Source organism: Lissotriton helveticus, chromosome 9, assembly GCF_964261635.1.
Source record: "Lissotriton helveticus chromosome 9, aLisHel1.1, whole genome shotgun sequence".
Classification (NCBI taxonomy): domain Eukaryota; kingdom Metazoa; phylum Chordata; class Amphibia; order Caudata; family Salamandridae; genus Lissotriton; species Lissotriton helveticus.
The window spans coordinates 1,142,070,720-1,142,083,882 of record NC_136070.1 but is presented as its reverse complement, the minus strand read 5'-3'; the positions used below and the strand labels follow the sequence as shown (position 1 = coordinate 1,142,083,882).

Genomic DNA, 13,163 nt, shown 5'->3' with positions numbered 1-13,163 from the left:
TACACAAGTCAAAACTGTCCAGCTGGACTAGTGCCAATCGGCATCACCAGCGCGTTTGCAGCTCCTCTCAGTGTAAGCCCACCACATGGCATTGCCAGGGTGATCAGGTGCGTGCCCGAAGATACATGGCTCGTCAGCAGCCTGAGCCACGTGTTGCGCTCTTGTCCACCCACTGCTGTGCCAATGGAACACCGACGATCAGACCCCGCTCCCGAGGTCCACCGACAAACTCCTGCAGCCTGGCCCCGTTTGTGACTGAGACGCTGTGGGCCTTTTCGGCACAATGAGCCTTCAACATTAAGATACAGAGCCAACTCGAGACCCCTGCTGCTGACCCACATAATACAATGGGTGGCGGAGTATTAATTGTAGACTGGTTTCGAGGGGCCGGTCACCTACCTGGTGCATTTGAGACTAGAGGCATTGTGTTGACCAGCTCACCCGCTACAAGAGCTATTCGTTGATCCCCAACCGGGATCGTCCTAAAGTGCACTAGAAAGTTACCATAAAGGATCTGAGAGAGGCTCAGGTGCTTCTTACCCAACAAGTACTGGGTGCATTTAATGTGATACTTTAACCTGCATAACTCGGAAATTACTTATGTGATTTTTATCGTTTGGTTCTCATTTTGTTCAGATAAATATTCTTAATTTTTTTTAAACTGTGTGGAGTCTTTTTGTGGTGTATTCATTGTGTTACTGTGCAAGTGTGTGTTGCACAAATGCTTTACCCTTTGCCTCTACGGATAAGCTTACTTACTGTGCGCCAAGCTACCAGAGGGTGAGCACAGGTTATCTTTGGTATGTATCCGACTTACCCTGACTAACCCCATTTCTAACAATGATCAAACCGCGATAAAAACAATACTGACAGTATCAGGAAAGAGCCCAACAATGGTAATGAACCTGAACAGAGGAGCACATGTCCAAACCAGACGGCGGAAAAAAACAACCCAACAATGGAGTTGAGGACTACGCGCATTGCAAGCAAGAGGAGAAGTCACTACACCTTGTGGCTCAAAAAACTTCTTCGAAGAAAAATAACTTGCACACTTCCGAGCCCAACACTAAATGGCAGACTTATAGTGCTGTGATTTGTTTCTACAGTGAGATCTACCGATCATGGTTGCTCTTTATAAGTCTGTTGAGACTGCCAACTGCGATTCTGGAGGCAGTGGAGTGAATTCCAAAGGTCCAGTGGTGGTAGCATAGGTTCAGGAAGAGAGACCGCATGGTGTCTAAAAAGGAAACTAAAGAGACTCCCTGAAGAAATAAAGTAAAATAGATGTCCTACCGCCAGGAAAAAAAAGCATTGCTAAGGCAATAGGACTCACCTTTTCGCTGCCACTGCTAATCTATTGCCTGCACAGTAGCTGCAAAACAAGAGGGGAAAAAAAGAAAGTGCTAAGGCAAATATACGCATGCATGATCACGTTTGCATGCCTATAAGAGTTCCGGCGGTACAGTGTCATAACGGACCATCATAACCGTTCCATAAAAGGATACAAAAATCATCCAAAATCCTAGAAGCTGTTTCCAATAACCACAAATACATCAAACATATATACACAACTGGTCTGAAAGCAAGATACATTACCCATAGAAGGATTTCCAAGAATTGATATTTTGGAGTGCCCAACCTGTAAACCCTTTTCACATATATTTTGAACCTAAATGAATGAAACAAAAATACAAATTATTACCGAAGGCCAAAATGAGCATGAATCCCAACAAACCATGCTCACATGTAAAACATTGTGTATATGGTAGATACTTTTGAAGAGCCAAACAATAAAACACAAAGATAGTCAATGTTCTAAGTAGCAAGTATTTACATCGAACAAGTTCCTACATTAATAAGCAAATTGGAGCCCCAATCAATCTTCATAATGGAGCATTAGGTATATTTTATTAAATTAGCTAGGTATTTGTTGCTGGGTGGGAGAAGTGCTGGTGGTGAGAAGTGGTTTTCATTTATAGAGCGGATATATAAGTGCAAGTGGGGCAGGCACGGCCAGATGTGCAGTAAATTGTATGTAAAAATGGCAGATTCACCCACCACCCAATATTTCAGTAGATAAATCAAGCTTACTCCGTACTAGTTCCACTTCAATTACTATTCTTGCTGAGTCCCCACGGAGTAGCCGCCCCGATAACCTCAGTCAAGCCGAAACCAGTATAAAATGTGATCTCCAATAACGTAACTTACTAGCTTCTGCCCAGTATGGTGCAAAAACTGTGCTGTTCTATAAACTTTAAGCACCATGCAGTTAAGGAGATAATCTTTAACCTCCCAGGTGCAACTCTAATAAATAAAATATGCCTTTAATTGGGTCTAAATGGCATCAGTTACAAGGTTAAATGGAACTTGTTCTGCTCTGGAACAACGTTTTGGGCCCCATAGTCCATAATACACTATCAAGGAACACACACTGATGCTCCCTTTCCAGCTGTCAGGGTTGGCACTTGCTGCAGTGTATCGAACATGTTAGATGTTTTTCTAATATTATTATTATTAAGGTGATTATAAAGGAGGGGCGTGGTTTCGGCGCTGATGGGGACGGCGGCGTGAGCCGGGAGCTCCGTGCCTGACCCCACCATTTTGATCGCTCAATTATCCTGCCCACAGCTTGCAGCACCGGTGGATGTGCAGGAATACCGGGGGAACGCCCCAGGGTACTCGCGACGTCCGCGGAGGGCTCCCCTAGGCTACCGGAGCCGTGAGACGTGTTGGTGGTGACTGTGGCAATGAGCAAGATGGTGGACGCTGTCGGGGGATGGTAATGTCCCGAGGCCGGAGAACCAGCTGACGCGGGCCCGGGACCCAAGACCTGGGCGCTGATAGAGTGAGTCGGCTAGTGGCCGAGACCCGGGCTGCCGAACGGGGGAACCACCCCGACGGGAGGCGAGGGATCGGAGATCGCCGGAGTGCGAGTGGCTCGAGAGCGGACCCAAGATGGTGACCATCAGTGGACCCTGGTCGGGTATGCTGCCCTGAACTCCGGCCCCGGAGGGCCCTGCGGCTGGCGGCGGCTGAGCGCGGCTGCCGCTGTGCAAGTGCGGTGATTGTGCGGCGCTCGTCCCGGAGCCGCTGAGAAGTCTGAGTTGCCGCCAGGGGACCGAACGAAACCACGTTGTCGCCTTGGGCTGCCCGCTTGGCCGGCGCTGTCCGCCTGCAACGACCCGGAGCTGAGGGGCAGCGCTGTGGGGCGTGACGATCCCGACGGACGGCAGGGACACATGAGGCTCCTGTGATTCCGGTGAGTGGGCCGATGGGGTCCTGAGCCTGGGATACTGCCGGGAAGGGCTGCAGCGGGCACACGGCAATATTTGCACTACGAGAGCAGCCACAAGCATGGTGCATTGATTCATAGAGACCAGCTGGATTGCCGTCCCGTCTCCTGAACGGGCTGTTGAGGGAAAAGGGGCACCATGGTGCGGCGGCCGTGGGGGCGACTGCGGAGGGGCTGCTGACCGTCTGATGCCCCGCCGCGCTCTTGCAGGCAGCGCTTTATGAACATGGTGATTGCACAACTGGTGATGGACGGCGCTGTGAGGAGCTGCACGGCGGAGTAGACGCTGGGGGACGGCCGGTTTGTGCAGTGGAGCTGTCCCTGAACTGCCTAGGAGCACTGAGGAACGAGAGACTCGCTGGGAAGGCACGGCGGTCGTGCAGATTGTGGGCTGCTGGTGGAATCTGTTCTGTGCTCCTTGTGAACTCGCTTGGCCCGTTCGAACTATAGGGCGCTTCTAATCATGAACCCCAGTAGTGGGAAGCAGCGTAGTGAGGACGGGAGCTGAAGGAGGCAACTGGTGGACGGAGTGGGCCCAAGGTGTCAGCTGGGACCGGAGCGCTTGGCCAACAGGGTGGAAGCAGCCGAAGGGGACCTGAAGATTCCCTGCCCATGGGACAGAGCCGAGGCGAGTCTCCTGAGGGCCCTGCGAGCTGAAGGGGCGACCGAACTGGTACTGTGGAACACTGTTACACGCGGGATTGTGAGCGCTAGTGGAGGCTGAAGGTCGCTGTGGACTGTATAGGCCTGAACAGTCGCAGAGCGCCCCTGGGAGCGTGAGCGGCTCTTCCCTGTGGGGTAAACGGGATTTATAGTCCATAATGAAGCCGAAGACCGGGGCGGGGGACTCTGGGGCAAAGACCGACGCACAAGGCGGCCGTGGAAGTGATGAAGGCTCCGGGGTAAAACGTAGGCTGAATGAACGGCTGGATAAAATTCTGGAGGCAATCACGGCATCAAAGGAGTCCTTACATAATGACATCTCGCAGGTTGCGACAGGGCTGGGGCTGCTGAGGGCCGACCACTCTAAGTTGGTGGACAGGGTGAAAGAGACGGAGTCGGTGATTCAAGACCTGAAACCGGCAGTGGGGACGGTGGAACACAAATTGGAGGATGCCCTGCAGCGCCTGACGACACTAGAGAAGAAGACCGAGGATGCGGAAAGTCGTAATCGGCGGAACAATGTGAGAGTGGTCGGCTTGCCGGGGAAAGTGGAGGGGACGGACATGGTGGCATACCTGGAGAACTGGTTCCGAACGCAGGTTGCTCCGGAGGGCCTTTCCCCCTTTTTCACGTTAGAACAGGCCCACAGGGTCCCGACCAGGCCGCCCTTACCGGGCCGACCACCTCGACCCGTGGTCGCTAGAGTCCTGAATAAGCAGGTCCCTATCCCTAAAATGAAGAACGTACGCTCGACGGGACCCTTTAAGGTGGAAAATGGCACGGTCACGCTTTTCCCGGATTATACGCAGGACGTACAGCGCCATAGGGCCTCTTTCTTAGCCGTCAAGAAGGAACTAAGGGGAGAAGGGATCCAATACTCGCTGTTGTTCCCAGCTAAACTGAGTCATCCTGGATGGGTCGACCAACTTCTTCCTGACCCCTGACGACGCCTGGACGTGGCTGGAATCGTACAGGGCAGGCACTGATCGCAGGGGCAGAGGGGACCAAAGTCACCCGTAACCACTGAGGGTACGCAAATCGCAATGTATCCGGAAGCAAAACAAGAATTAGCAGGCCCTTCTGCAGGCACAGCTGGCGGCTGACAAACAGGGTGCGCTGGCGGCAACGGCGGCGATAACAGGGTCGCAGAAAGAGGACTCGAACAAAGGCTCCGACTTGGACGAGGACAAACAACAATCGGGAGCTGATGTGTCGGATGTGGACAGTACCATGGGGCCGGAGGTGACACCGAGGTCGGCGGATGATTTGTAGGCGAGCTTTTCTACCGTATGTTTATGGACTGCATTCTGAGGGGTAGGAGCCCCTGGTAATGTGTCAGCTTGCTATAGCTGTACATGCTGCTGTTTGGGGTTGTAGGGCTGGAGACTGGGGCGGGAGCTGCTACCCATCGGGGTTGAGCCATATACCCACCGCCCTTAAGGCGACCTGTAGTGACTATTGCAGGGTAATACGGTGTGTTTGTGGTGACTGTTTGGGTGGGGTCTGATTCTTTGGGTCCTGTCCTGGGGGGTGGGATGAAGAGGCGTTATGGGGTGTTGAGTTTCTGGGGGTTGGCATTGGTGTGGGCGCTGCTACTGTGGTGGGGAAGAGGGGGCAGAACTACAGTGATGGGGACGTTACGTGAATTAAAATGCATCACTTGGAATGTGAGAGGCCTACATACTATGACTAGACGGCATAAGGTCCATGCTTATTTATTGCGAAGGGGGGTGCACATAGCGCTGTTGCAGGAAACCCATCTTACCAGGGCAGAGAGCCAGGCATTACAAAGGAGGTTTAGGGGCCAAGTCTTCAGCACAGCTTACTCTGTGTTTGCTAGGGGGGTGCTCATATGGGTACAGGCAGGGGTCCCGTTCCAGGTCGCAAGGCATGTGTTGGATCAGGAGGGACGCTTTGTAGCTGTAGAGGGCAAGTTGTACGGCAGAGATGTTGTTTTGTGCAGTATATATGCCCCGAACACTGAGCAGGCTCGCTTCCTGGCTACACTGTCTGGGAAGCTGGCGCCCCTGCTGGCTGGTCCGGCCATTGTGGGAGGGGATTTTAATGCTATTTCGGATGTGGACATGGATAGGTCGCACCCTCCTCTGACGGCTGCTCCGGCTAGGACATTGGCTAAAGCTAGATCCGATTGGCAGGACAATTGGGGATTTATTGATGTGTGGCGGGCTCAGCACCCTCATGATAGGGACTATTCGTTTTTCTCGTCTGTCCATGACCTACATGTACGGATTGACGCAATACTGTGTTCCCCCCTGTTGGCTCCTATGGCAATACGCACCGAATACCTGGCTCGAACTATCTCAGACCACAACCCGCTGTTGTTGTCGATGGACTGGCAGAGGGCGAGAACGGCGATCCCGACGTGGCGCCTTCGCCCTGAGACTCTGGAGGACCAGGTGTTTCGGACAGAGGTGGGTGAGGGTGTTGGCAACTACTTTCGGGAGAACTGGGGCACGGCAAACTCGAGGGCGGTGGTTGTCAGGGGGATATGCATCAGTAAGTATTCGGGAGTCAGGAAATCAGTAGTGGATGATGTAGCGAGGGCGGACGAGGCCTTGAGAGAACTGGAGCGGAGGAGGCCCGAGTTGCCATCCCTACAGGAGCAACTGCTGGAGGCCAAAGAGAAAGTGGCTGCTGAAACGGAGCGGCTGCGATGCTTTGATCAGAAAGAATACCAGGCGAGAGTGCATGCGACGGGGGATAAGGTTGGCACACTGTTGGCTAAACTGGCGGACCCGGTGTAGCGGAGTGGGCCAGTTATGCAGATAGCGCTGGATGATGGCACCCTGACCCACTCACAGGAGATGGTGTTATCCCGCTTTGCTACTTATTATGAGGTGCTATACAGCAGTAGGAGTGGGGAACCGGTTACGGATATAGAGGAGTAGCTAGAGGACCTTCGCCTGTCGCGCTTGGCAGAAGAGGACGCTGATGGGCTGGGTCAGGGTGTCACACTGTCTGAAATACGGGTGGCAATTAGACATATGGCCCGGAATAAAACGCCTGGGCCAGATGGGCTGCCCATAGAATTCTATGCTCATTATATTGATGTACTGGCCCCCGCCTTTTTGGAGGTCTATCAGGAGGCGATGACAGTTGGTCACCTGCCGGGATCGATGCGCGAGGCCTTGATAATCCCACTTCTGAAGCCTGGACGGCCGGAGGCGGATGTGGCCTCATACCGGCCCTTATCCATGCTGTCGGTGGATTACAAAATCCTGAGCCGTATACTGGCGTCCCGGTTACTACCACACATGACGTCGCTGGTCCATGAGGACCAGGCGGGCTTTATCCCCACGAGGTGCACAGCATCGAACATTCGTCGACTTCTTAGAGTCATGGCGGATAATCAGACCGATGAGAGTTGAGCAGCGGTGCTCTCGGTGGATATCGAAAAGGTGTTTGACAGCCTGGAATGGGCTTTCCTTGGTAAAGTCTAGGATAGATTCGGACTGGGCGAAGGATTTGTAAAATGGACGAAGGTGTTATGTGCGTCGGCCACGGCTAGGGTAAGACTGGGCGAGGTGATATCGAGCCAATACTCAATTCAAAGGGTCACCAGACAGGGATGCTCATTGTCGCCCCTGTTGTTTGCATTGACGATCGAACCCTTGGACGCACAGGCGAGGCTGGGGCGGTTCTATGACTGATTACTGCACCGGGGCGACCCGCACTACATCTCCTTATATGCTGATGATCTGCTTCTATTTCTCCGGGAGGCCGAGGAGGAAAATGAAACCAGTGGAAAACCTTGCCTGCCAATATGTAGTGATGGCGGCGGGGACGGTTAAGGCGGTGACCTGCATCCAATCCCAGCTGCTCCGTGAAGGCATGCGTCCTCTGGATGCCCTTAAAGCGAAATGGGAAGAAAATATAGGTCGGCAGATACCGGATACCGCTTGGGCCCAAATCCTTAAAAGGGCGTGGAAATGCACGAGAAACGCGCGTTTCCAGTTCATCCAGTACTGTGTGTTACATAGGGCCTATCTGACACCGGGGAAGGTTCGGAGATACTTCCAGGTCCAGGATGCAGCGTGCCCAAGATGACTGGAAGAGGATGCTGAGCTAGAGCATATGCTATGGCTTTGCCCACGCATGGGGGGCTACTGGGAAGAAGTGGGGGAGCTGCTGACCATGATCACAGATAGACAAATAGAGTATGACATGGCCGCTTGCTTGCTGCACTGGTTCCCACATACGGCCAAGACCAAGGTAACCGGCAGATTTATTGACTTAGGGCTTTTGCTGCCGAAAAGTGAAATAACATGGCATTGGAAAGCGAAGGAAGGCCCGTCCTTTGAGAGATGGAGAGGGGAGTTCTGTAAGTGGGCCAGCTGCGACAGTGTGGTGCGGCTCCGACAGGCTACCCGCTCGGGTAACGAGAAAGCTTTGGAGGTAGCTCTGTCTTGGGAGGCCTTGGTCCAATCCTTGAAGGACAGCCAGTTGACAGAGGAGGAGGAGTAGGTTTCACATCTGCGTGATGGTTACAAATATAGCGTAGTTTTGTTGACCCCGTGATCACTTAGTTGAGGTACACCAAGCGAAGTAGTAAGCGCCCACACCACCACACATGTCCGGGGGGTGGGATCCGGGGGGGGGGGGGGGGGGAAGAGCTGGAGGGTACGACAGAGAAGTATTGTTAATGAGGGCTCCAGGGTTAGTTCTAGTTTGTTTGATGGGATTTTGGGAGTAGAAAAGAAAAGCGGATGCAGGAATCCTTCTGTTAACCAGATAAGGTTTTATTACTGTGAAACATGCACACATGCTGAGACTTTGGAAATTGCCGCCCGACCCTTGGTTTGTGGGCTGAATGGCTGTGTAATTCGACTAGCACTGTCTCACAGATATCAAACACTGATTACAAAGTTGTTGACTGGCATAAATATGTAACAGTATATCTGCAATAAAAATATATTAAAAAAATAAAATAAAAATTAAGGTGATTATAAAGAATGCAATTACCCATGGGTGTCCTGGACTAGATTAGAGACCTTTATTATCCTTGTACCAGAAGCCCAATCTTAATTATTACTGCCTCAATAGCCCGGTCTTCAATTTTCCCCTGAAGCCTAAGAAGTTATCAAAGGCTCTAATCTCCAAAGGAAACGCATTCCACGCCATAGCTGCCCAATAGGAATAAGTGCAGAGTCCTAGCCTTCTAAACTGTGGGCCCATTAGAAGTGAAGCAGATTGTAATGCACGAGTAGAGCGATACCAAAGAAATGTTTTCCTGATAAAAGCTGGGCCTTTGCCTCACAGTGACTTAAAGCAGATATGAAGTTTTTTGAAAAGCATTCTCCTCTTCACCATAGGTGCCCAGATATTAGAGTCCATGGAGGATGACCTAGAACCAGATATACAGCCATGTTATGGATTAGCTGAATATTGTAGGTCGTGCAGGCCCTGAGGCCGAGAAAGTATTGGTATAGTGAATTTCAGACCCCACAACTTCCTGCAGGATTATTACAAGTCGATCTTCCTATAAAAAAGGCAGAATTTACCTGAGCACTTTGTTATGGAAAAAAAACAAGTCATCAGTACTTTGGACACCTTTATCATAAACCTTCTCACTGAAAAGAATGCCTCCCTTTTTTACACTCTTAGTATGCGAAGGACAGTTTCTCAAGATGCTCTACCACAATTGAAGTCCAAACCAAAGGTGTGGCATCATACCACCATCACCTCCAACTTGTCACCCTTACATCCAATCTGCAGGAGTTAAAGTAGTAATGAGCTGCCACCTTTTTACCATCAAGCTTACCAAAAATTGATAAATCATCCACATTGCAAATAAAGGCTGAATGAAAAAATATCGGTGAAAGCTTCTACATATAGGTTAAAGACCGCTGGGCTAAGTGAAGAGCCCCAGGGAATGCTCCAAAAAGGGCTCAAGAGGTAGACCTTTTAGATGGCAAAAAGACAGTCTGGACTTTGGTAGGTTAGGAAGCAGCAGATTCAGTCTAGATCCTTCTTTCTAATCCAGACACTTTTCAGGCTTTCCAACAAGATGGAATGATACACCACGTCTATGACAGCTGACAGGTCGAGTAAAATCAGTGCTGCACTCCTGCATGATTCAAGAGGGTCTGTGGGTAGTTGATAATAGTAACCAACATCACTTCTGTGATGAGGAATGGCTGAAACCTTGCTTTAAAGGTATTAGAGTGTTGACCTTGATGAATTCCAAATGTTAAGCATTCACTTCTTTTTCTGCTCCCTTGCACAATCAAATACGCTGATCATTATTTAAGGAGGGAGGTTGATTCATGCCTTCTTTCAACATGAAATGAACATAGGCTTAAGCAAAAAAGAAATTCAACAGAATACAGAACACCAGGGTCAGATTAGAAGTGAAAAGATTGAGGGGGCTAAGCAAGGAGAATCAGACTTAATGGTCGTAATTATACTTGCTGTGCAGTCCAGATTTGGAGGTCTAAATTGTAGGAGAGTAGGGTCTGCAATCCTATGATCACCCAGATTTTTGCTTTTTGCTTCACTGGTTTACGACTTTCCCTGGCTGTGGGCCTGCTAATCAGACCCACAGCCTAGCTGTTCTCTCTATTCCAAATTGTACCCAGGTACTGAATTGGCACTGGGCCCTCTCCAAGTCCCTGTACCCAGGGCAGAGGTGCACCCAGAAGTCTCCCAGGGGCTGCAGCATGTATTATGCCACACCTGGGCTGACTAACTAAACAGACACAACTGGCTGCTTGACAGCTGGGAGCAAGGTGGCGTAATCACCCTTTGCTTTAGATATAGTATACCTATATCTAAACCTAGAATGGGCACACAGATCTCCTATCAGTCACTCCTATGGCAGGCCTTAACAATCCTGAAGGCAGAGTGCTTGGAATCGTGTGAGATGGTGCTCTGGCATGAGCTGAGCCTGTCTGCGGCTTTCGGGATCTATCCCTTAGCCGTTTCCATGATAGCGTCAGACCATATACTCTTAAGTGCCTTATAATCCTCGCGGTTATGGTAACTTTGGTCTGACAATATCTAAACATGTCATGTAAGGTGTCATACGCTTTGGAATACTACCCCCTCGCCAGTTCTGGCGACGGGGGTAGCATTCCACCCCTCTAGAGGGAGAAGACATGTTGGTAGCCTGTAACCCCGGTTAAAGTTGGACATAGCCTCAGCTCCACAAAATGGATGCTGCCACCGAGACACAAGTCTGACCTCCTGCTGCTGGGAGTCCTTCCAGCGAGGAGTGCTTGGACAAAGGGTTTCCTGTCAGGGGCGGTGCCAGCACCATCCCAGACAGGGTTTTGTGTATCCCAGGTAGGCAGGGCTATAGAGGAAGGTGACTGCAAGTGGCACCCCGGTGCTCACTGTGCATATGCCGGCTCAAACCAGTTCCTGGGGCACACCAGCCCCTGAGCTGGGGAGAGACCGGACAAAGGAGAGGGGTGTAACCACCCCCCTCCTAGTCCCACCCATAGGGCAGGACTTAGTCGCGTGCCAGCCCCTTTTCTCAGGATAAAAGGTAGGAGCAGGCCCCTTCCAAATCAGATCTTTGAATCCTGAAACTACTTTCTACGAAAGGAACTCAAGACTTCTTCCTAAGATTTCTCCCTTGTGGCTAAGGAGTAGTCACCCTGCACCCGCAGGCACCATCCAAGCATCGCGGTTTGCTGCAAGTCTCTCCTCCGGATCAAGACTGCCCAGCTCGACGAGAACCGGCTTCCCTGGCACCTCTGACCTCTACCTGCATCATCAGCCCAGCTGAGATTCGTGGGTGTGACGAGACCTTAAGGGACCGACCATCTTCAAGTCTGCACGACGCTTGCCCAGCACGACCGCCGAGGGACCCTCGAGTGAGTGCTTTGGGGTTTGAGAAGCCCTAACCCTGAGCAGCTCCAGCACCGAAGTCCAGCCCCCCAGCATCCACGAGATCGGCGTGGGGCCCTTCTGCTCTTTGCTGCTCACCGCGTTGTCCAGGTCACTTGCCCGTTGGCTAGTGGCCCTTCTGACGACGAACCACGACGACAACACCGCTGGTCTGGTTGCTCCAGACTGGCCCTTGCTCCCCTCCAACAGAGGAGCACCCCGGACCCTCCTGGTCCACTCCAGACGCCATTTTGAGTCCTCCGCGTGGGCTTGCATTTGCCAAGAGTTGTTGCCCCAATCCTGGGTCCAGCGACGTCGACAGCAGATACCACCGTGGGACAGCTCGCACCTCCATCCTGGTCGCCGACAACGCCTCCTGGTCCGAGAGACTGCAGAGCCCAGCGTCGCCCACTCACCTGGTCGAGGTGACTTCGCCCGGTGCCATCCTGGTGCCCACCTAATCACTGGCTAGTGATTCAGGACTTGGTCCCCTCTGCTTACAGGTATCCATCTTCATCGAACCAGGCTTGGATCACATCGAACTTCATCACTGGTCGCCTGCCAGCAACTTCTTCTTTCAGGCTCCATAGACTGCAACGAGGATTCCCGACGTCTTTTCAGACCTATGCAGCCGCAGCCCCTGGGCTAGGTAACCTGCGCATTTCGGTGCTCCAGCATAGCTTAACTATCTAAGTGTCCAGATCCTTTTTCGTTTCAGCGCTATCTAGTCGGATTCGTCCGATAACACTAACTTTGCATTTACTAGCCTCCATAGACTTTGTTCCGCATCCCGCGTGAGAGTGCACACTCTGCACCCGATCTCCCTAGGCCTCCTGCTCGTAATCTAAAGGTTCAGTAGTCTAGTCCTAGCGATCCCAAAGCCTCTGAGAATAGTTACTTACCTGCTAGTAATTCGCATTCCACTTTTGTAGTATATGGTTTTTCGTGCCCCTCGGGCATTTGTGTAAATTGTGCGACTTTAAGTATTTCTTTAAGAGTTTTGTATTGTGCTTAGCTCCCTGACTCAAAGAGTTCAGGGTAGTATTGTTATAAATAAATATACTTTATTTTTCATAACAACTTGTGTGGTGTCCTTTCACTTGGTGTTCAAAGGGTAAATGTGATGGTAAAACAGCTGGCTTAACACGCCCTCTAGAGTTTAGCCTAAAGACTGCACATGTCCATGCTACTAGGATAGCTGGTCTATCAGGTTGACTTACAACCAATCATCAATAAGGGTCGTTTGGACTGATACATAGTGATCACTAGAACAGTGAGCACTGCATATCAGGCCAACTTCTCACATAAATAAACTGTCAAAAAAGGAAAAAAGGTTAGTCACTTTAGATAACTG

At 51.2% G+C, this 13,163-nt stretch overlaps 1 protein-coding gene across 4 annotated transcripts in view; it reads right to left on the bottom strand.

The window, feature by feature from the left end:
- The window catches only part of LOC144782290 (protein TASOR-like), an 865,833-nt gene that overhangs the window by 790,902 nt on the left and 61,768 nt on the right, over positions 1-13,163 (bottom strand). For all 4 annotated transcript variants that reach the window (XM_078661579.1, XM_078661582.1, XM_078661580.1 and 1 more), the window contains exon 2: positions 1,597-1,669. In XM_078661579.1, coding sequence (XP_078517705.1) covers positions 1,597-1,669 — 73 coding nt within the window. The remainder of the gene's footprint in view (positions 1-1,596; positions 1,670-13,163) is intronic.